The sequence below is a fragment of the Acartia tonsa genome, chromosome 12 (assembly GCF_053477335.1).
Source record: "Acartia tonsa isolate MP-2025a chromosome 12, ASM5347733v1, whole genome shotgun sequence".
NCBI classification, from domain to species: Eukaryota; Metazoa; Arthropoda; class Copepoda; order Calanoida; family Acartiidae; genus Acartia; species Acartia tonsa.
This window is the reverse complement of record NC_137271.1, coordinates 46,165,438-46,186,772: the sequence shown is the minus strand read 5'-3', so window position 1 is coordinate 46,186,772 and position 21,335 is coordinate 46,165,438. Positions and strand designations below refer to the sequence as shown.

The 21,335-nt window shown below is 37.6% G+C and overlaps 1 protein-coding gene across 1 annotated transcript; it reads left to right on the top strand.

The window, feature by feature from the left end:
• The first annotated feature begins 17,522 nt into the window (after nt 1–17,522).
• On the top strand, nt 17,523–21,065 carry LOC145333844 (uncharacterized). Its single transcript, XM_080179103.1, has 12 exons — nt 17,523–17,547; nt 17,861–17,915; nt 18,561–18,615; nt 18,849–18,993; nt 19,134–19,183; nt 19,257–19,332; nt 19,695–19,751; nt 19,854–19,897; nt 20,000–20,036; nt 20,242–20,288; nt 20,486–20,540; nt 20,830–21,065. The coding sequence occupies exons 2-12, from the start codon at nt 17,864–17,866 to the stop codon at nt 20,902–20,904; spliced, it is 693 nt and encodes a 230-aa protein (XP_080035229.1). The 5' UTR covers nt 17,523–17,547; nt 17,861–17,863; the 3' UTR covers nt 20,905–21,065.
• The last annotated feature ends 270 nt before the right edge of the window (nt 21,066–21,335 follow it).

Genomic DNA, 21,335 nt, shown 5'->3' with positions numbered 1-21,335 from the left:
AAGGTTTTATAACTATTTTGGTGGAGAGTACCAAGAGAAAACAACTCCTACATACAAAAATATTTTTTCTTTTAAAACTAAACTTGAATATGGAGGGTGGGGGGAGTGGTTGTCAACTCCCCCTAAAATAAAATCTACCTCCAAAATATAAATATTTTTTTCAGAAATCTTAAATTAAAAGTTGGTTTATTAAATTTACCCCCCAAACCTCATAATTGCCCTGAAAAAAAGTTAAAGTTCTGGATAGAACTTTCTCCCATTGAGTTCGATTTTGACTAGTCCATAAGGATTTAATGAATTCACCTCCATGTGCATCCTTTGCTTCTAAGTTAACTCCTTCTTTTATCAATTCTTTTACTCTGGAAACATCTCTGTTATGACAATTTATGGCTTCATGTATTAGTTCTGAAAATAAAATTTAAATTAATTCGGGATTTTGGGATGATATCTTACTTGGAGAATGTAGAATTTCATGTGAAATTTAGAATAGAATAAGCATTAATAATGTATGTACAAAATATATCTACCTTTTTCCAAATCAGTTGGTTCTCTATAGTTCTAAATAAGTAAAAATATCTTAGTAATACAGTTACATTTTTTTCTCCAGAAGAAAGAAGTTTGTGATAATTGATAAATGACCCAAGAAGTAAAATGATTTTATTGAAGACAAATTAGAAATGCTTGAAGTTATATTGAAAAGTAATTTGGTATATTATTTAATTTTTAATGAAATGACATTAATATTTAACAAAAAAAGTATTCATGTTTTCAAATCTTTTATCTGTTAGTAATAAAAATAGATATATAATTTAAAACTTTTGCTTTCATGCATCCTAAGCATGCAATTTTAATTACCTGAATTTTTTTTGTAAAACTACAAGTTGTGAAACACAACACACAAATCTAAATAATAAATATTGTTTTCTTTACTAAATATTTACTTTTTTAAAACTAAAAAAATTCTTGGAAGCTTAAGTAATAAGAATAAAATCATTAAATGTTTTTAGGATAGTACAAGTTTACACGCTTGTATTGTAACAAGGATGACAACATCCATAAAAGCGAAGCTCTATAATGGAAGGACAAACGGACATTAAGGCTTGGATAGTGTCTGAAGTGAATGATCAGAAAATAAATCAGAATATAAAAGAGTCGAAGCAAAATTTTAAGTATATTTGTTGAAAAACGGCTTGATACAGGATAATGTTAATTGACATACTTACATTTTTAGGACTTGATTATAGAGTTGTTTTGCTTATAATATTGTACTTTTTTGTCCAAGAATCAGCATACCAAAAAATAGACCAATCGGATAATTAGAACACATAAAAATTTGTTGTTAAAAAGTAAAAAAAACAACATGTTTAAAATGGACGTACGGACATTCTGGTAGTGATTATAGAGTTGCTACGCTTTCTAAATCGTACCTCACTACTACAGGAATCACCATACAAAGTTTGAAATCGATAGGACAATTCTAACATGCCTAAGTTAACTAAAATAGCTATCCGTTACGGACGGACGTACGGACGGACCGACCCTAATTATAGAAAAGCTTCGCTTTTAAAAAGTAAAGAAATGATGCTGCTTTAAATTAAATAAATTGATTTTCATGGATAATAAGGGGAAAAGGACATATAAAGGCTTAAATATGAAATGAAATAACCAAAAACCCATATTGGGACCTATGTGAAGCAACTCTGAAAAGAAGAACTTGTTCAGTAGTAACTGAAAGCTCCAGACAAAAAGACACTTACTACTTTATAAAAGGAAGTTTATCTTAAAACTGTTTATTACTAACTAACAACCATACACAGACAAATGGTTAGAATGACTAAAAAGATAACTTAATATGCTAAGTCTGGCCATGTTACCAAGTTCACAGAAAATATAGAACTGAATTTAAGAATTTGGAGTTGTGGAATTTGAAAGTGGAATTTTTTTAAATGTCTGTAAATTACAGTTTTTAAAGTTCTTGATAGTTTTTAAAAGTTTACTCAAGGTCATGTATAGAGCAAAACATATACACAGATAATAAAGAAATGAGAACTTGTATTTGTGAAAATAAAAAGTGAATTTTTTTATGTGTTAGAAAATTAACTTTAGAATATACTATTATAGACTAACCTAAAATCTATCTATAAAAAAAAACAAAATACACACCAATAAGAATTTGAAATGGAATTTAAAGGGAAATTTTACAAAAAATCTATAATTTCCTGTTTTCAAAGTTTTTTTTTTAAAATTTACTCTAGAATATATATTTATATACTAACCTACATCCTACCTAAAAAACGCAAAATACACACACACACTTACAATAACACTAGGACACACACACACACCTATAAGAAAATTGTGTGATTTACAGTTTTTGAAGTTTTTACCCGAGGTCATTATAGGGCAAAATCTATACACACTCACACACAAACACACACACAGACACACACATATACCCCAAAATATTTTACACTCACAATTCAGCACACAAAAATCCTTTCACCCACACACACACACACACACACAGAGACGCACAAAATTTTAGTTTAATTTCTGACACATTATTAAAATTACATTATATCAATAGTGTAGCTGTGGTAATACGACAACCAGACGGACAGGCAGTTTACAGAGTTGCTACGCTGTGACTTATCATAACAAACCCAGCTAAATCCTGTTATTCTACAATTGTAAAGCCACCTGAAAATATGGCAGATAACGGTACTGATTTCATCTCTCAGTTGTCCTGCAAATGGAGGGAGGGGGTTACCCCTCCCTCTCCCATCTTAAGCACCGGAACCTTCCCCTTCAACCACCAAGTTATCAGCACCACCTCAACCCTGAGGATAAAGGATCTAAGCCTTCCCTCACCTGATAGAATCACCCCCACACAGACTGTTGTTGTCAAAGTAATCATCAAACCTTCCCTCTTTAGTACCCAGACCTACCACTCAACCCCTCTATGCTTATCTACCTATTGTGCTGTTCCATGGGCTATCCTGCCTGCCCCAGACAGGGATAGCCATCTACCTAACCATTGCAATTATCTATGTTTTACTGTATGATTTATCTTTAACTATCTTTATTCCTAATCCATATGTATTTATATTATGGTTAACTGTATTCTTAATTCCCCCCCACCCTTTCCGGGGATGGGGGATCATTATTGCCCAAACTGACTATTGTATATGTATTATACTGCTTTTATGTTATGATTATTTATTCCTATCCATGTAGTTATTGTTTGTTGTATATAGCTTTAGTATCCTTTAAACCTTCAATAAAGTGACAACTGAAATAGATGTTGATTATTATCTAGTGAATGCTAGAGAAGCGTAGCTTCTCTATAGTAAGGTGTCCACGTCTGTCACACTGCCGTAATCTAATTGAACTCCGGTGTCTGCCATTTATCCTCGGCGGATACCACAACTTTTGGTGTCAGCTGTGAGATTACGGCGAACCACAAGTGTAGAGCAGACGCGCATCTGAGGCTAAGGTACTCCCAGCAGTGAAACTGGCAAAACTGACACAAGCAACCTGAATTACCCACCCTGGACAGCAAAGTCTAACTCTGCATCCGGCAGTTGTGGAAGCGAGACAGCGAAACCTGACGAAGAACCGCGAGAAGCGCCGACATCTAACGGAGAATTGAGCGCTCAAAAGGCTGAAACAGGCCTGCAGACCGGCTGAAACAAGCCAAACAAGTGTAAACGGCTGAAAATAGGCCAACTTTACTGCAAGAGATAGCAGGATCCGAACCAGTGGCGCTAGCAGGACGGGACATTCCCTGCCGCCATCAGCCGGATTTGGATCAGCGGCGCTAGCAGGACGGGACATTCCCTGCCGCCGATAGGCTGAAACACGCCACATAGCTGCAAGCGGCGCTAGCAGGACGGGACATTCCCTGCCGCCGATAGGCTGAAACACGCCACATAGCTGAGAGCTGCGAGCCAACATACGAGTGTAGTGCACCAAAGCAGAGAAAACTACGTCAACTCCAAGTATCCTGAGAGGCTACAACGCAGCCACCCATCTAGAAAAACAGATATTATATCACATTGCAGGGATTACCACCCTGGTGTGATGGTTAAACAATAGATTTATGAGCAAAGATTGGCAAACAATTTGTTGTGTTGTGATAAAACTAAAAATAGAACAGGCTTGGATTTACTGTGTATTGTGATAACAACTAAAAATAGAACAGGGTTGGTAAACAAATCTGTTATGTAATTGTGATAAGGACAAAAATAGAAGCTAGATGTAACATAACAAATGCCCTGATACACAATCTAATTACCTCAAGCCTACAGCACAACAACAATACACCCCTTATTTCAGAGGAAAGGGAGGGGCTCACTCTCCATTGAAGAGAATACAATCAAGGTGATATAAAAATAAACCTAGGATTAAGGAGAGAGGGCAACATTACCTCATTACACAGTTGCCTCAAACCCACGGCATTCCCCCCCTTCCTCACAGGGGGAACGGACGGATTTACCCCGTCCCCTCACGCGCTTCCCCCCTCCTACCCACACTTGACTAAGTCCGCCCATGGTGTGGAGCTAGTGACCGGGATCACAGAGCGCCATTTACGGGTAGCGCAACGGAGTGCGGAAATATCCTAAAGTTCAACGGACAAAGCGGACCAACGAGAGAGCGAGTTGAGGGATAAGTGCGCGTTTTACCTGTGTGCGCGGATTGACGGTGCGTAAGCGCGCTGCACGGAAAGGAGATTTCACGCACACACACACACACACACACACACAGGAGAGGGGCCACTCTATAGCATACAACAGAGATATTTTTTTAGGAGAAAAACTTGCAAGCTCCTCCCTCCCTATCTACAGTGTGATAAGGAAAACTAAACCAGTTCCTTAAACCCGCTCAGACCCTCAACATCTTCCTAGCCCTGCCAACCCTACTTCAAAGCTGAGTGGTTAGTGAAACAAATATATGTATATATCTAAATACCCAAGTGACAAATGGTGTTGTTTTTTTTGTATCATGGGTGCAAGTAAGTGAATACTAACCTCACCATACCACACTGGAAACTGATATGGTAACTGAACGAAAGTACGCCCACCCTGTGGACATAGCCTGACTTGATGCCCCACACTGGGCAGTGGTGGTGTGTACCTGGACCATCGACCTCATAGTTGCGAACTATCTACAGAGGAAGCGTGATTTTTTTGGAGCAAGGAGGAAAGCTAGCTAGCTCTGGGGATATTCTTATACACGTATATATATGTATGGGAGTGTAGCCATATATATATACATAGTTAGCCTACCTATCCATATATCTACTAGCGGATACGCTCCTAGAGACATCTGTGGATACCTAACATATCCCTTTTTACCTTTAAGCTAAGATCCGCTGGTCATCACAGAAATCAAGAGCTATACTGGAAAGGAGAACAACTCAGGCTCAACAGTTAAACAAGACGCTGGCACCAACAGACCAACCCCCTGCTACTTATCATGGGGACGCGCCAGCCACAGAAACTCTTGAGCCAGGAGGACCGAGCCTACGGCTACGTGGACTACCACCCTAATTACACAGCTATAGTATTTATACTAGGGGTGAGCCGGCTCGAACCTCCTTGCGGCGCGGCTACTCTACTCTGCTCCTACATCTACAAGATAAGAACTTGGCAGCCCCTAGCCCGACGTGCGGAAATAGAAGACATTCATGATTGGGCATTAACTGTGTGCCTAGGCCTGCTGCTGGCACTGTGGTGGACAGAAGTCTTCATTTGGACCAGAACCACCAACATCTGTACCCCACCACTCTCTGCTTCTTCATACACGATACTGCTTCTGTTATTACTTTGGCCTACTGTGTTGAGTACAGTGAACATCCAACACATGCCAGGTCACAGACCCCTGGTCCCTGAGATGCCCTTGTCTGGAAGGGTGACTGAATGTCCGCTGCACAGCTCCTGTTCAGTTGGTGCTCAACGCACGAGAAATAGCAATACTGGACTGGGGATTGCTGAACCTGTAGGTGTCATCCTGGGGGTGTTGAACGATGCAACTGAGCCTAATGAGAAGGTGACAAGCTTCAGAGACTTAGTGGCCAGCCCCAAGATGGACACTACTACCAGAACTGAGACTCCAAAGGGGCCCAGCCCTAGGGCCAGTACCACCTGTTTCTGGGGTGGAAAGGTCCTCCCTGGCGCTGGCCTCACCAATCTGGAGGATGGGGAGCTGTCCCAGGGGAATAGGCTCTTCACCCAGATGCCCGACGCGTACCTGGGGGTGGGGGAGCCGCCACCCAAGCCTCCCTGGGAGCCCCCAGGCCTGGAACGACTGGGGACCGGCCTAAGGATGGGGACTGGTGACCTGCTGCAGTGGAAGACTTTACCCAGCACGGAGGGAGCAGGGTTGACCAGCAGCAGTGAGGCTGTTCCCCCACACCCCAAGACCAGATGCCTCTACTCTGTTGAACCACTGCACATGTCCCAGCCAAGTTCCCCCATGCTGCTGAACATGGAGGCCCACCAGGATGCAGAGCTCCAACTAGGGAAGTCAATAAGAAGGCCACCCCCTGCCAAAACCAGAACCATCGCAGGGGCTCCCCACCAGCAGCTGACGGAGCCTGGCAGGGACGCAATACCAGCTGGCAACTCTGGCCCAACTCAGGTGGCTACCAACAGTCTGCTGACAGTCCAGAATACAGTTCAGGCTACCATCAGTATGGCATCTTCTGGGCCTTGCTGGTCCCCCCATGTGGAGAAGCACCTGCAGAAGCTAAGGCCGAGGCTGGCCTCGCCACCCAGGGGAGGAGAGCCGCTGTTGGATGGAAGGAACCTGTGTGTATGGGGAGGAGGCTGAATGTAACCAAGGAGCCACCACAAGCAGCCCAGCACCGCCTGACCCCTAGTAGGGGAGACCCTGTTTGTCAGCTGGTGCCCCAACTGGAGGAGGAGAGACCTGGCAGATTGATACACCCTGGGGAAGCCGGCCTGATGGGACCCAGCTGGACGAAGGGGCGCTGCCGCTTCAACGGCCACACAGCCGCCAAGTGTAGAACCGGTTGGGACCAGGAAATGAAGAAACACCAGGCCGCCCAACAACCTGCATGCAACCAGTCTGCCACCCAGGTCCACCTGGAGGGAGATGCCCAGCCGTCACCCCAACTAGCTGCCGCCGCTGGGGCCGCGGCTACCCAGGAGTCTGAGTCGATGTATGGGACGCCAACCGGCGTCGCCACCTGGAAGGAACGAGAGGTGCTTCCCTGCACCACCAAGCTGATGTCTGGGGCGACAACCGTCGCCGCCACCTGTGAAGACTGGGGGGTGCTATCCAGCGCCCCACGCTGGTGCCTGGGGCGACAACCGTCGCCGCCACCGAGAGACCTGGACCCCTGTGAAGACTGGGGGGTGCTATCCAGCGCCCCCACACTGGTGCCTGGGGCGACAACCGTCGCCGCCACCGAGATACCTGGACCCCGGAACGAGCCCGCAGCCCCAGAGGAAGGGGTGACACCCGTCACCCCCAGTCAGCCAGAGCCCCCAGCCAGCAGGGAGAGTCCAGCTGTCCCTCACCCTCAACTGCATCCAGCTGTCTACCTCCCTCAACCAAGCCAGGGTAATTGTATTGCACTGGTGTACCTGGAAGTTTGGGCTGGGTCAAACTTGCCTGCGCCCCCTGCATCTGCCCCAGGAACCAGGATATCAGCCATTACCAGCCAAACTGAAGAAGCTTTGACCGCTGCCTGGGGAGTAATTCAACTAGAGGCGCCAAGTGCCGAGCCTAACCATAGAAGTAGAGGATCCCCAGCAATTAGGTCTACCCAAGATGGAGACGATGTGCCTGGACACCTTCAGGCTAGGGGAGGAAATCCGGAGCCTTGTGCCTCCAGTCCACCAGCAGCAGTGGCCGTGGATGGGCCTGTCTCCCAGCCAACTAGAGCGGAGCCACCTTTGCAGATCCAAGACAGCCTCCGGCATAAGGGATGGACTGTTACCTTCCCCTACCCTGCAGGTCTGACTGCCATGCACCACCCTGCCAATGTCCAGGCTGAGCCTGAGAGAGGCAACGCTCCTACAGTATGGCAACCACCACCTGCCCGCGTTGACAGAGACCCTGGAAGCCGAATGAACCTGACCAGCCCCGAGGGCGAAGGAGCTGCGCCTGTATCCAGTAGCCAGCCTGCCAGCAGCAAGGTGAACAACACAATGGAGACCACCAGCCCAGTAGAGAAAACTGAAGAGGCGTGTACCAGGCGGCTGTTGGTCCAAGCCCCCTCATGTGCTGTGCCACCCCTGGAGGGTGCCAGGGTGGCCTCAGAGGTACACATCCAACCGCCAGACCGAGCAACGAGTGTCCCGTGGAGCCTGTGTAGCCAGAGCTGTCCTCCATCAAGCTGTGCCCCAGGAAGAGCCTGTCCTGCGCAGACATAGGTTGTCGTATCCCCAGGTTCAAGGCCTGGTGGCTCGAGAGCCACGCAACCCTTGAAGGGGAGGTTGTGGTAATACGACAACCAGACGGACAGGCAGTTTACAGAGTTGCTACGCTGTGACTTATCATAACAAACCCAGCTAAATCCTGTTATTCTACAATTGTAAAGCCACCTGAAAATATGGCAGATAACGGTACTGATTTCATCTCTCAGTTGTCCTGCAAATGGAGGGAGGGGGTTACCCCTCCCTCTCCCATCTTAAGCACCGGAACCTTCCCCTTCAACCACCAAGTTATCAGCACCACCTCAACCCTGAGGATAAAGGATCTAAGCCTTCCCTCACCTGATAGAATCACCCCCACACAGACTGTTGTTGTCAAAGTAATCATCAAACCTTCCCTCTTTAGTACCCAGACCTACCACTCAACCCCTCTATGCTTATCTACCTATTGTGCTGTTCCATGGGCTATCCTGCCTGCCCCAGACAGGGATAGCCATCTACCTAACCATTGCAATTATCTATGTTTTACTGTATGATTTATCTTTAACTATCTTTATTCCTAATCCATATGTATTTATATTATGGTTAACTGTATTCTTAATTCCCCCCCACCCTTTCCGGGGATGGGGGATCATTATTGCCCAAACTGACTATTGTATATGTATTATACTGCTTTTATGTTATGATTATTTATTCCTATCCATGTAGTTATTGTTTGTTGTATATAGCTTTAGTATCCTTTAAACCTTCAATAAAGTGACAACTGAAATAGATGTTGATTATTATCTAGTGAATGCTAGAGAAGCGTAGCTTCTCTATAGTAAGGTGTCCACGTCTGTCACACTGCCGTAATCTAATTGAACTCCGGTGTCTGCCATTTATCCTCGGCGGATACCACATAGCAACTCATATAAGAATAATTGTTTAATATATAGGAAATATCAATGAGAGTAGTGTTTTTCAATGAGGAGAGGGAGAGGGTTGACTTTCAGATTTCTTTTCTGCAAAGTAGCCTAAAACCAGTCCCAGCTCCATACTAAACTTACTTAAAATATATAAAGTATTCAGCCATAGACGTCCAAGGGGGGGGGGAGGTAAAGGGGTGATTACCCTCCCCAAACAATTTTAGGGGGGGAAATATCCCCCAAAAATAAAAAATCCCTAACAAAAAAAAAATTTTGGCGCGCTTCGCACGCATTTTTACTCCGGGGGTAAATTGTGGGGGGGGGGTAAACAAAATTTACCTCTGCCAACAGATTTCACGGGGGGTAATTACTCCCCCCCCCCAAGCAAATTTTACCCCCGGGGTAAAAATTTTGGGGGGGGGGTAAAAAAGATTTGCGGTGCGCTTCGCGCGTCATTTTACCCCCCCCTTCAAAAAATTTTACCCCCCCCCCAAATAAAAAAGTTTGGACGCCAGCTATTTACAAAATCTTACTGGAGATTTAAATTCAAAAAGTACGATATCAAATGAAAGATCGTACTATTTTTGATCATAATGGCAATTTTCTTTTTTTTTGTTGCGTTTTAGTACCTTAAAACCAACTAAATTTAAAAAAAAATAAATTACTTGGGGATATACATTAATTTAACTTTAATTGTCTTATCCCTTAAGATCCCTGAGAAGTACTAAATTATTCAGAGATTTGGGGATAAGTCAATGAGAGATAAATTAAGCTTTACCCAAGCTTTTATTAAAAGCTGGCGCACATGGAATAATTAAGGCAGGTATCTACATTCTACAGGAATAAGACAATGGAAGATAAATTGTTGAACATCCCTAATAATGATAAACAAAATTCCCATTAACTAGAGTAAAATTATTATTTAAAAGTTTTTATGCTATTATAGTTTTTACCAATGAATCAAGATTAAATAGAAGTTCCCAAAGTTTCTAAGCCAACGAATGAGAGAGCATGTTTGGGTATCAGTTTAATTAACAGTCCAATGTTTCCTCCCTCCATGAATTATGGAGATGAGTTATTTTTTCTTCCATTATTAATCCTGGTTTCCCTGATGTTTCCCCCATAGCGTTACGGACTGACTGATGGACTGATTGACAAAGTGAATTATAGAGTAGCTTCGCTTCTAAACACCTTGGGTGCCAATGTAATTTACAGTCTAATGTTCCCCCTGACTTTGTATTATAGATGCTAAGAATATAAAATTGTAAAAGACGACCTTTTAAAACGTATTCCTAAAATGTTCAAAGACTTATTTTGCAGAGAAAGAAGGAACAAAGGGCGGTAAATACCTGTGGTTTTCTCATTTATTTTTGTAGTAAGATATATTAACTAACTTTCTACCAGGATGCCCTAACTATCGGCACCATCCCAGTTAAGGAGTGAGAATAAACCCCATGTGAAAAAATAATCCCCCCCCCCCCCGGCATCATGTGATTTTGTACCCCATCTTAAATTTTGATCCCTGTAGCTTTCAATGTATAAAACAAAGCTTGGCGAGAAAATCACGAAAACCTAAGGAATTGATATAGCACCCAGATTAATTTTTCCCCCATAGCGTTACGGACTGACGGACAAAGTGAATTATAGAGTAGCTTCGCTACTAAAAATAAGTTACTATATAGATATTATTATAGAACAATAAGGGTTGGTCCGTCTGTAACCGTTAGATCTTTTTGACATGTTAGAATTGTCCTACTGTACCACAGTGCTGACACTCTGTGTTAATGTTTAATTTCCTACCGTTTCAGAGCTTCGCTTCAATAGTTGATGTCATCCTTGTTTTTCAAATGAATCAGAATAATCCCTCTTATTTATATTACTAGCGACTTCGGCCCCTAAAGGCCTCTAGGGGCACATAAATGTTTTCTTTTCAATCTATGTGAAGATCAAAAATATTTATTTAGCCGCTAGATGGGATTATTAATATTTTTTGTTTTGTTTTAGTAGCTGTTTACCAAAACATCTGCTAGGCGGCGTTTTTTACATTATTTTTAGCGGTTCTCCCCCAAAATAGTTATAAAAAGATTTTTTGTAATTCGCATTAATAGATATTCTAATTTCAAACAACTATGTTAATAGTTTATTATTGCATCGTATTATAGGCAGTATTTTGCGGCTTAAAAAAATGGTATTAATATTATGATTTTTATTTTAATACTCGATGGAAATATGCTATCATACGATGTTTTACATAATTTTCAGTATGTCTGAGAACTGGTTCTCATCCAGCAGATATTAATCAGTTTTGAAGTCTTACTGGAAATAAGATTTACAGCGGCTGAAAGCATGTAAAGATTAGACAAAAGCTTTCAAATGTTATAATGTAAAGTAGTATGGCATTTTTTTGTTTTTCTATACAGATTTCCCCTACCACTTAACTAATTATAATTCTCCTATAATTAGGGAGGATTCATATTAATAGGTCCTAGGATGATGTCATTATAAATTTGCTAGCGGCTTCGCCTCTAGCCTCTAGGGGCTTTGCCCCAAAAGGTATGATTACATATTTTATTACTGGAGATCCCCCACTCCACCACTATTTTAGATAATTTTGATTTTTTTTTTGGGGGGGGGGGGTTGGTGGTGTCCAACCCCCCAAGAAAATAGCCTAAAACCACCACAGGACCAGTAGGTATATTCCCTGAAGAGTAGAATCCGATCGGTTCAGTGGTAACCGAGATCTTAAGGGACAGATGGACAGACAGACGGACAGTATCATTCTACTTTGTGATATAGATGTCTTGGGATGGTTATATGCTATTTTCTGTACTTCATTATATAGATACTAGGGCCGCAGCCGCTAGATGTAGTATATACTTACAGCTAGAATTTGGAAAATGATAAAAACCACAAAACCTCTTAACATAGTTTTAATTTAAAACTAAAATACTTTTAATATAATCAAGTGTGCTAAAATTACGTGCCAATTCCTAGTGAAAAATAAATGCATTCTTCTTTTATTAATCCAAATCTTTAGAAATCATTGACAGCAGTAACGCCCAAAAACATCTAAACACTTGTAGATCTACTCTTATTTACGTCTTATTTCTTTTCAAATAATTTTGTGGTATTCGGCAACCGTGAGCCATGCCTATGGCACCCCTGACCGGGGTTCCGGGAAGGGCCACAGGCCCTCCCCCGAGTCCTGGGGAAGGGGTCTGCCGACCCCCTCCCTATGCCTAAAATTAATGATTGAATCTGACAAGCTTTATTATGGTTAAGCTGCATTGTTAATTCCCCCCACCCTTCCCAGGGATGGGGGATCATTATTGCCCAAACTGACTATTGTATATGTATTATAGTGCTTTTATGTTATGATTATTTATTCCTATCTGTGTAGCTATTGTTTGTTGTACATAACTTTAGTAATCCTTAGACCTTCAATAAAGGAACAACTGAATAGATGCTGTTTGTTATTTAGTGATTGTTAGAGAAGCGTAGCTTCTCTATAGTAAGGTGTCCACGTCTGTCACACTGCCGTAGTCTTTTCGAACTCTGGTGTCTGCCATTTATAGTATAAAAGCGCCATGCTGACCGGCCTGTCCTATGGCTCGTGCGTTCAGCAAGGCAGCTGTTCGGCCACTGGAGACCATGGGATCGTGTCCTACAATATCGACCGACTGGCGGAGGAAGGAGAGGCCGCCCTGGATGTCTGGGCTGGGTTCAGACAAGCTATTCACGAGTGGGGAGATGGCGCAGCCATACTGTGCTTACTGTTGTTGATCCTCAAACTGCTGGGGGATCTGACCATCATTTCCCTGGCAGCCGCACAAGGAGGTGTACGGGCCGCCATGAATGCGATGTCACAAGTGTTCCTGTACCATCCAACCTTGTACAGGAAGGCCTTGGCCAGAGCCCGGCTCACCCATGCCAAGTCCCGGGACTTCTCAGTAGACTGGGATGCCATTCCCATTGGCCGGGAAGCCGCCGAGGAAATGGTGTCCATGCAATCGACCGATAGCGGGCATGACCGCCCAGGCAGGCCTGGACCGCCCTCTGGAAGACCCCGCGGCCCCTCGGGAGGCCAGGCTGCCGCTCAGACGGTCAACTTGGCAGCCAGTGCCCCAGCCGCTGCCAACAACAACCAGAATGCCCCGCTGCTGACCGGCCCCGCAGCGGTTGTGCCCCACGCCAACCTGACACCTGCCGGCGCCGAGCTACGTGTCCAACCAAAGCCAGCCTCTACCTTCTATCCCACGTTGGGAGCCCATCAGCCCTGAAAAAAATCACCACTAGGATTCCATTGAATCATTATCATTTGTATATATCTTAGCCCTAAGGAGCGGGCCGAAGGCCTCAACCACTGTCGGAAGTCTGGCAGGGAGACCCCCCTCCCAGCCTTCCGAGGGGAGAGTTGTGGTATTCGGCAACCGTGAGCCATGACTATGGCACCCCTGACCGGGGTTCGGGGAAGGGCCACAGGCCCTCCCCCGAGTCCTGGGGAAGGGGTCTGCCGACCCCCTCCCTATGCCTAAAATTAATGATTGAATCTGACAAGCTTTATTATGGTTAAGCTGCATTGTTAATTCCCCCCACCCTTCCCAGGGATGGGGGATCATTATTGCCCAAACTGACTATTGTATATGTATTATAGTGCTTTTATGTTATGATTATTTATTCCTATCTGTGTAGCTATTGTTTGTTGTATATAACTTTAGTAATCCTTAGACCTTCAATAAAGGAACAACTGAATAGATGCTGTTTGTTATTTAGTGATTGTTAGAGAAGCGTAGCTTCTCTATAGTAAGGTGTCCACGTCTGTCACACTGCCGTAGTCTTTTTGAACTCTGGTGTCTGCCATTTATCCTAGGCGGATACCACAATTTAACAATAGTAAATTTATTTCTCGCATCGTATTATAAACGGCTTTCCGCGGATATAGAATGTACAATTATTAGATTAAAACTAGTTTTAATCTTATGATTGTACATTTCTATATTCGTAGAAAGCTGGATATAATACGATGCTAGACATAGTTTTTTCGTATGGATGAGAACCGGTTCCTATCCACCGGATTCGAATGAATACGAGAAAAAATATTATTATGTGTCACATCCTATTGAAAATAACAACAAAAGCAAAACTGCATCTGTAGATTTTATTGCTTACGTCTTTACTTCGATGTTAAAATTTGTAAGAAATTATCTTTTAGTCACAAAACCTATCACAAAACATATAAAGTAGTAAGCTTTTTTTTGTCTGTATTGAAGGATCTCTCTGCTGATGTGATATAGTTTGTCTTTTTACACTAAAGCTTCTTATAGGTCCAGGGAAGGTTTTTAAACTATTTTGAGGAAGGGTATCTCCACTCTCTCAAAAAATGTCTCTAATATTTAAATTATACTTCAATTTAGTTTTAGAAAGGGGAATATATGTAGAAAATGCTTATGTAACGCTTGAGATTTCATAGAACAAATCGCAAAATTTGCTACTGAATAACTTGAACTGTTATCAAATTAATTAAATTAATCATAACTAATAATACATAAAATTGTAATGTGATAATGGTCTATTATAAAAAAAGTATTTTTAAAAAGTTATATATTGCTATAATTCTAAAGATAGGCATGGTACTCTATAAAGTACAATTCGATTGTAATTTTATGGTGGTAATTTTGTTTGATTAAATAACTAATTTTCTTTAAATCTAAGGTTATCTAAATGTTGTCTTAAAAATCCTTCAATAGCATATAAATTAACTAGGTAATGTACAAAGTTCCAAGTCGATTAATTTGGTGGTAATTGATGCCTTTTGATGAAACAGTTGCTATTTGATCAAGCTTTAGCAATTTTATTTAGCACCATATTATATGTAAATAAAAAGACTAAAAATGTATCAAAACTTTTATGCTGCGCAAATTCCATTAATTTTCAATGTAAAGATGATTTTTATATATGATAAATCTTGTGCATTATTTATCTTAACAATTTTTACTTTCAATGTTATGCTAGTCACTTGTTTTAATCAGAAGCGTGAAGAAGGGGGTTGTATGGAGGTTTTATTCAACCCCCTGGCAAAATTACTTGGTGAGGGTGATACACCTCTTTTGGGTGTCCAGCCCCGGAAGAAAAAATAACATAATTTTTGTTGTCTGCATTAAATCCCCCTCAGGTTTTAAGAGGATGTTAAAAAATTTTGTGTCAACATTTTTTTGTGTGCTTTGAACACCCCCCTAGTAAAACCCTCTGCTTCCCACTGTTTTCATACTAACAAGGATGACAAATCCTTTAAGGAAATCAAACGAATATAAATACTTGTAGAGTGTCAGAACCAAATAAACAGAATATAAATGTATGAGTCTTAACAAAATTGTAATTAATTTTTTTGCAAAACATCTTAGATAAAGGATATTGTTTAAAGGCGTCCTTGCATATTTAAAACTTGATTATACAGAGATTCTTCGCATATAACATTATACATACATTGATGGATCAACCCAAATTATTAGAAAATTACAGTCGTTCATATTTTTTTAAGTAAAAAAGGACCTAAAACCAATGGTTGTTAAACAGGGGATATGCAAAAAATTGTTAGCCTTCTAGCTAAAAGCTGAGATAATTGATAAATTTTGATCTCTAATATTTTTTGTATTTATGGTATATATCTATTATAACATAAGCTGCAAAGTTTATGTTTGTATATTTTTGTCATTTTATTTAATTATATATATTTATGGAATAGATATAATATCCTGATAATCCTTCTGACACTATTTTTTGTCAAACTTAAATTGTTCTTTTTTAAAGACAGAAACTGTTATTCACATATAAGATATGTAAGACAAATTTTTTCTAGTATACAGCATGACCCTCGAAAAAGTATTTTTAAGCATCTGCAGCCCTTATTTCTCAATGAATTATAAAAAAATGCATATGTCCTTGTTCTCCATAGTATTCCACATAAGTAGTTATAAAAATATTTTTTTTACCTTCATTAACACCGGAGATTTTTAGAGCTAAAGTTTTGAAAAAGGGACTGAGGAAAAAGTAACTTTTAACATGAAATGACTTTTTTAGCAAAATTAAGGTAGAAATCCTTTTATTTTTGTTACTAGCAGAAACTTTATACAAAAATGAAATAAAAAATTTAGTTTTTGAGTAAAAAGCATTTTTTTACACATATTTTTTGAGTCTTTTTAGTTTAATGATATTTTGAAAAACTTACTTATTAGGCAAAATTGTTTAAGATTAAAAAACCAAATAAATCTTTATGAATATAGCAGGAAAATTGTTTTTGTTTGGCAATCCTAACTTTAATAACAAAAAAGTTATAAAGAAAATAAAATCAAAACATAATGATTTTGTTGTCTAAAAAGCTTAATTAACCCCCTATTAAATTATTGAGATGTCAGAAAAGTAGGCGGAGCAACTGTCATAATTAATCCTTTTCTCAAATAAGGGTTAATAAATAACCTAAAATTTGCAAATAATCAATTCATTCAGTAGTATTTTTTGCCATTAAAAATTTATATTTTTTGATGGAATAAAAAAGAAATAATTAGTTAACTTGTTTTTCTTTGTGTATCATTATTCAGTTGCCAGAAAAACATAATAATATAACCATCCAAAAAATAAGGGAAACAAAAAAAATTCTTTTTCTCAGTCTCTTTTTCAAAACTTTAGCTCTAAAAATCTCTGGTGTTAATGGAGGTAAAAAAAATATTTTTATATCTACTTATGTGGAATACTATGGAGAACAAGGACATAAGCATTTTTTTATAATTCATTGAGAAATAAGGGCTGCAGATGCTTAAAAATACTTTTTCGAGGGTCATGCTGTATAATTTTTAAAAAAGCTAACTTTGTTCAATGAATTGTATAACTAACTTATTAGGTTTTGTCATGTATGCTTCATATTATATAAATTTATTACATGAATTAATTTAACCAAGAAAAGCTTTATACTAAGATATGCAACAATCTATAGCTGATGAAATAAAAAAATTAAGCCCTTATGTACCAAGATCTTTAAAATGTTTCAACCAATGAGTGTAATGAATGTAATGTCAGTATTCTCCTATTGACTGATTTAGACAATATATCACTAGAGTATCTCTATTATTGATCAAAACAAATTGCTATTAGAAGAAATTAATATAAAACACTTGTTTATTTGTATAAATTGTAGGGCAAAATTTAAAAATTTATCATTTTCAAGGCAACTCTTTAGTTGTCTGGTAAGATTATATGGTTTGCTTTTAATTGCACTATGCCATTACAATAAATATACATAAGCAAATAACATGATTATCATATTATTAACATTTGTATGAAAATTAAGTATATCCTTTAATCTGAATTCAAAATCTAAATAAATGATCAAAAGCTGACAGTGAAATTCTTTTCATTTATGACCTAAATTATATACTAAAGTTATATCAAATTTCTATTGTTCATGTTTAGATAATATTGTTTATCTGTTAAAAATATTCCTTTTCTGCTTTAAAAAAAAATTCAAATCTAGGTAGATATAAGATTAATTTTGTTTAGAAAATGTTTTTGCTGTTATGTGCTCTTGCCATATTGGCTCCAGTCTATGGGCAAGGTAAAATATGTTATTTATTTATCTATCAATATCATTTATAAAATTGAATTACATTTTATAAATAGTCTATTTTTTGTAAACTTTTAATAGTATGAAATAATAATGTTAAACATGATAGGCATAGTGTTAAGAAAAGTTTTACTTTTTCTTATTTCTTAGAAAAAATGAAAAATTAATTTTAAAAATTGTATTGCTAATTTGATAACAGAGTCAAATATATCTTAAATCTTTAACAATTCAAAGGATTATTTTACATTGCTCATTTTAAATTCAAGAAATCACACCCTTGAAATTTTCTCTAGTCTATTTTGAAAACTTAAGTAATTCTTTATAAAAAATGTTTCTCTTTTTCATTTTAAAAGTTACTTCATATTAAAAGTGAGGTACATAGTATATACAATTTCTTGAGATGTAAATACATGTCTAGTCAATCACCCATATACTGTTGGTAAAACTTGCCAAATAACTTTATATGAGCTCAAGATATTTAAGTTTGCACAATCAAAAATTCTGCAATCTTGTTCTTAAATGAATTTAGATCAAATTGAATTAAAATAGATAGATTAACTGAAAATTAAAATGTACCAACTAATGCCAAAGGCCTTTTTAATTTTAAGATTTATTAAAGTATTTTTGTTATACCAGTTGTACCAGATTGTACCAGTAATTCTGAACAATGTAATTATTTCCCTGGCTATAAGTAAGATTTTAATGATATAGTTTTATGTATAACATTCTAATTTTATAAATCTTAATCCAATATACAGTCTTCTTATGAGATAGAAATAATTGTGAATGGAGGGAAGGATGAAATATTAATAAAAAAATTTATGAATACCAAATACCAAATGCCATATTAATACTTTATACTATATATTATAATTTATATGTTTATTAAGTTTTGATTTAAATTACGAAAAACATATTTTTTAGAACTTGTGCTAAAACAACTTATGATTTGTGCTATTTGACCTTTTATAAGCAAGAATACATAGATGCTTGTAAAACTCTGGGATGTAAAAACTGCAATAAAAATTACTGTGCAACATGTGGTGAGGATTGGCAAGGTTTGATAAAGGTAATTAAGTTTGTAAACTACAAATCTAATGCTAGACAAATGAGGCCTGTCTGTCTTATTATCTTCTTTTAACATAGTTTTAAGTTTAAGGGATTTTTATAACAACTATACAAAAATGTTTAACTAAATTTAATTTTTAGGAATTTCCTGGAAACAGAATAACATGCAAAGCCTCTTCACAATGGGATTAGTAAGTAATATTATTGCAATAATACAAAAACAAACAATAAGTTTTATTTAATTTTTTTAACTAACATTTTTAGTATTCATTATGGATGTCAAAATGCTCTTGTCGGCCCAATAGAGTATGATAATTACTATAAAGCCTGGGCAACCAGAGTAAGTTAATTTATAAATTTCTAATAAAAAAATTATTTATTAATTAATATGAAAAGCTGTCTTAAACTTTTTTTTGCATATCAATGTTAATCAATTACTATTAATTATATATTCTGACACTGATTCATATCCTGTGGATTAGAACCGGTTTTCATCCATATGAAAAAACTATGTCTAGCATTGTATTATATACAGTTTTCTATGAATAAAAATGTACAATCATTAGATTAAAACCATTTTTTTCAGCCCATGCCTTCGGCATCTCTGGGCTACAAAACTGGCTTTGATCTTATAATTGTACATTTCAAATCAACGGAGATCTGTTTATAATAGGATGCGAGAAATAACTATTATAATATCAGAACCAACAAGTGGGAGCATGGATTGAACTATTTTTTCCAACTCCTATTGTTGTCAAGGTAGGCCCAATCCACAAAAAATAATTATTTTGCTGTTGAATTATAATCCTAAATTTAGTTTAGAATATAATATGTGTATATAACATGTTTTTTTATATTAAGATGGTTCGTTTGGTGCAGAGATATTTAACACAAGAAGGTATCAGGTACTTAATTATAATATTTAAATTAAAATGACACACATTTTATTAAAATTCAGAATACAAAAACTTTAGAATCTAATTTTTATTTACTTTTTTTTTGTATAGAAAAGTTAAAATTGAGTTTGACGGCCAAAGATCTCAGGTACTTTTATAACTTGAACTTGTTCTTAAAAAAAGGTTTTGATTAGAGCTATTTTTCTGTAAGTAACTTATTCATTTTAAACATCCTACACAACAAAAATTTTTGTCATAGCTTTCTACAAATGAGTATTTACGTTTAATAAATAATATTTTTACAGAATTTTTTTACATGCAAAATATGCAATACTTGATTTTCTTTCTTTTAGGAAGTGTACTTAGATTATTTTGGTTCATACAATTGGATTAATATCAGGCAATATGCATTTAATATTATTATTACTTCATCCAAAAACATGTTTAAGATTAACCATAAACAGTTTTGTAAGTCTTTGCACAATCAATGAATTGTTTCAGAAATATTATGCTTAACACAATAATACCATGCTTCTTTTAATGTAATACTTTATAGTATCTAATCTATGATTGTTTTAAACAGACTTTTATTTTTAGAATTGAGAACAACGACAATTTTTCTGCAAGTACAATGAAGATAACCATTTTAGAGGTATTACAAATTTTTAATAGATTGTAAAGTTTTTAAAAAAAGAACACAGCCTTAAGTAGTTATGCTTATAGATATTTAAATTACTAAAATGACATCTATTAAAACAGATAAGCTATAGAGCTCATGCTTTTTTAAACAGAAAAATCATTACACAAAATTTATCTAATATAGCAGCCAAGTAAATTCAATTTGTTATGTTTAAGCTTATGTCTCCATATGCCTAAATAAAGGCAGATATTTATTTAGGGATAATATAATTATCATAATACAGTAAATATTAATTCTTTAGATGACTCCAAACTATAGACTTGGCCAACCACCAAACCCAGGATTCAAAGCTGTTCGAGTTATTGGATGTTTCTGATATTATACTGTGTGTTCTTCTTAGTCACATAAAATTTAGAAACATATGATATTTGTAACAAAAAATTTTCATATTATGGTATTTACTATAAATATTTTTTGTTTTAATGATCATATTTTAATTGTTATTTTTCCTCTTCAATAAAAGCAATTTTATAAAAATATTGAATATTTGGTTTCAAAACTACTCTATAGCTTATTTTGTCCATCTGTCTGGCATTTAACTTTTAGGATAGATGTCTTTTATTTGACTTTATTAAGAAATATGGATTTTTTTAGCAGCTTCCTTAAAATATTGTTAATTGTTTTCATCTATGCATTTATGAGTAATCAAGATGTTGTTTTGTTCAGAATAGTTATTTCTCGCATCGTATTATAAACGGCTTTCCGCAGATATAGATTTATTCTTATGATTGTACATTTCTATATTCA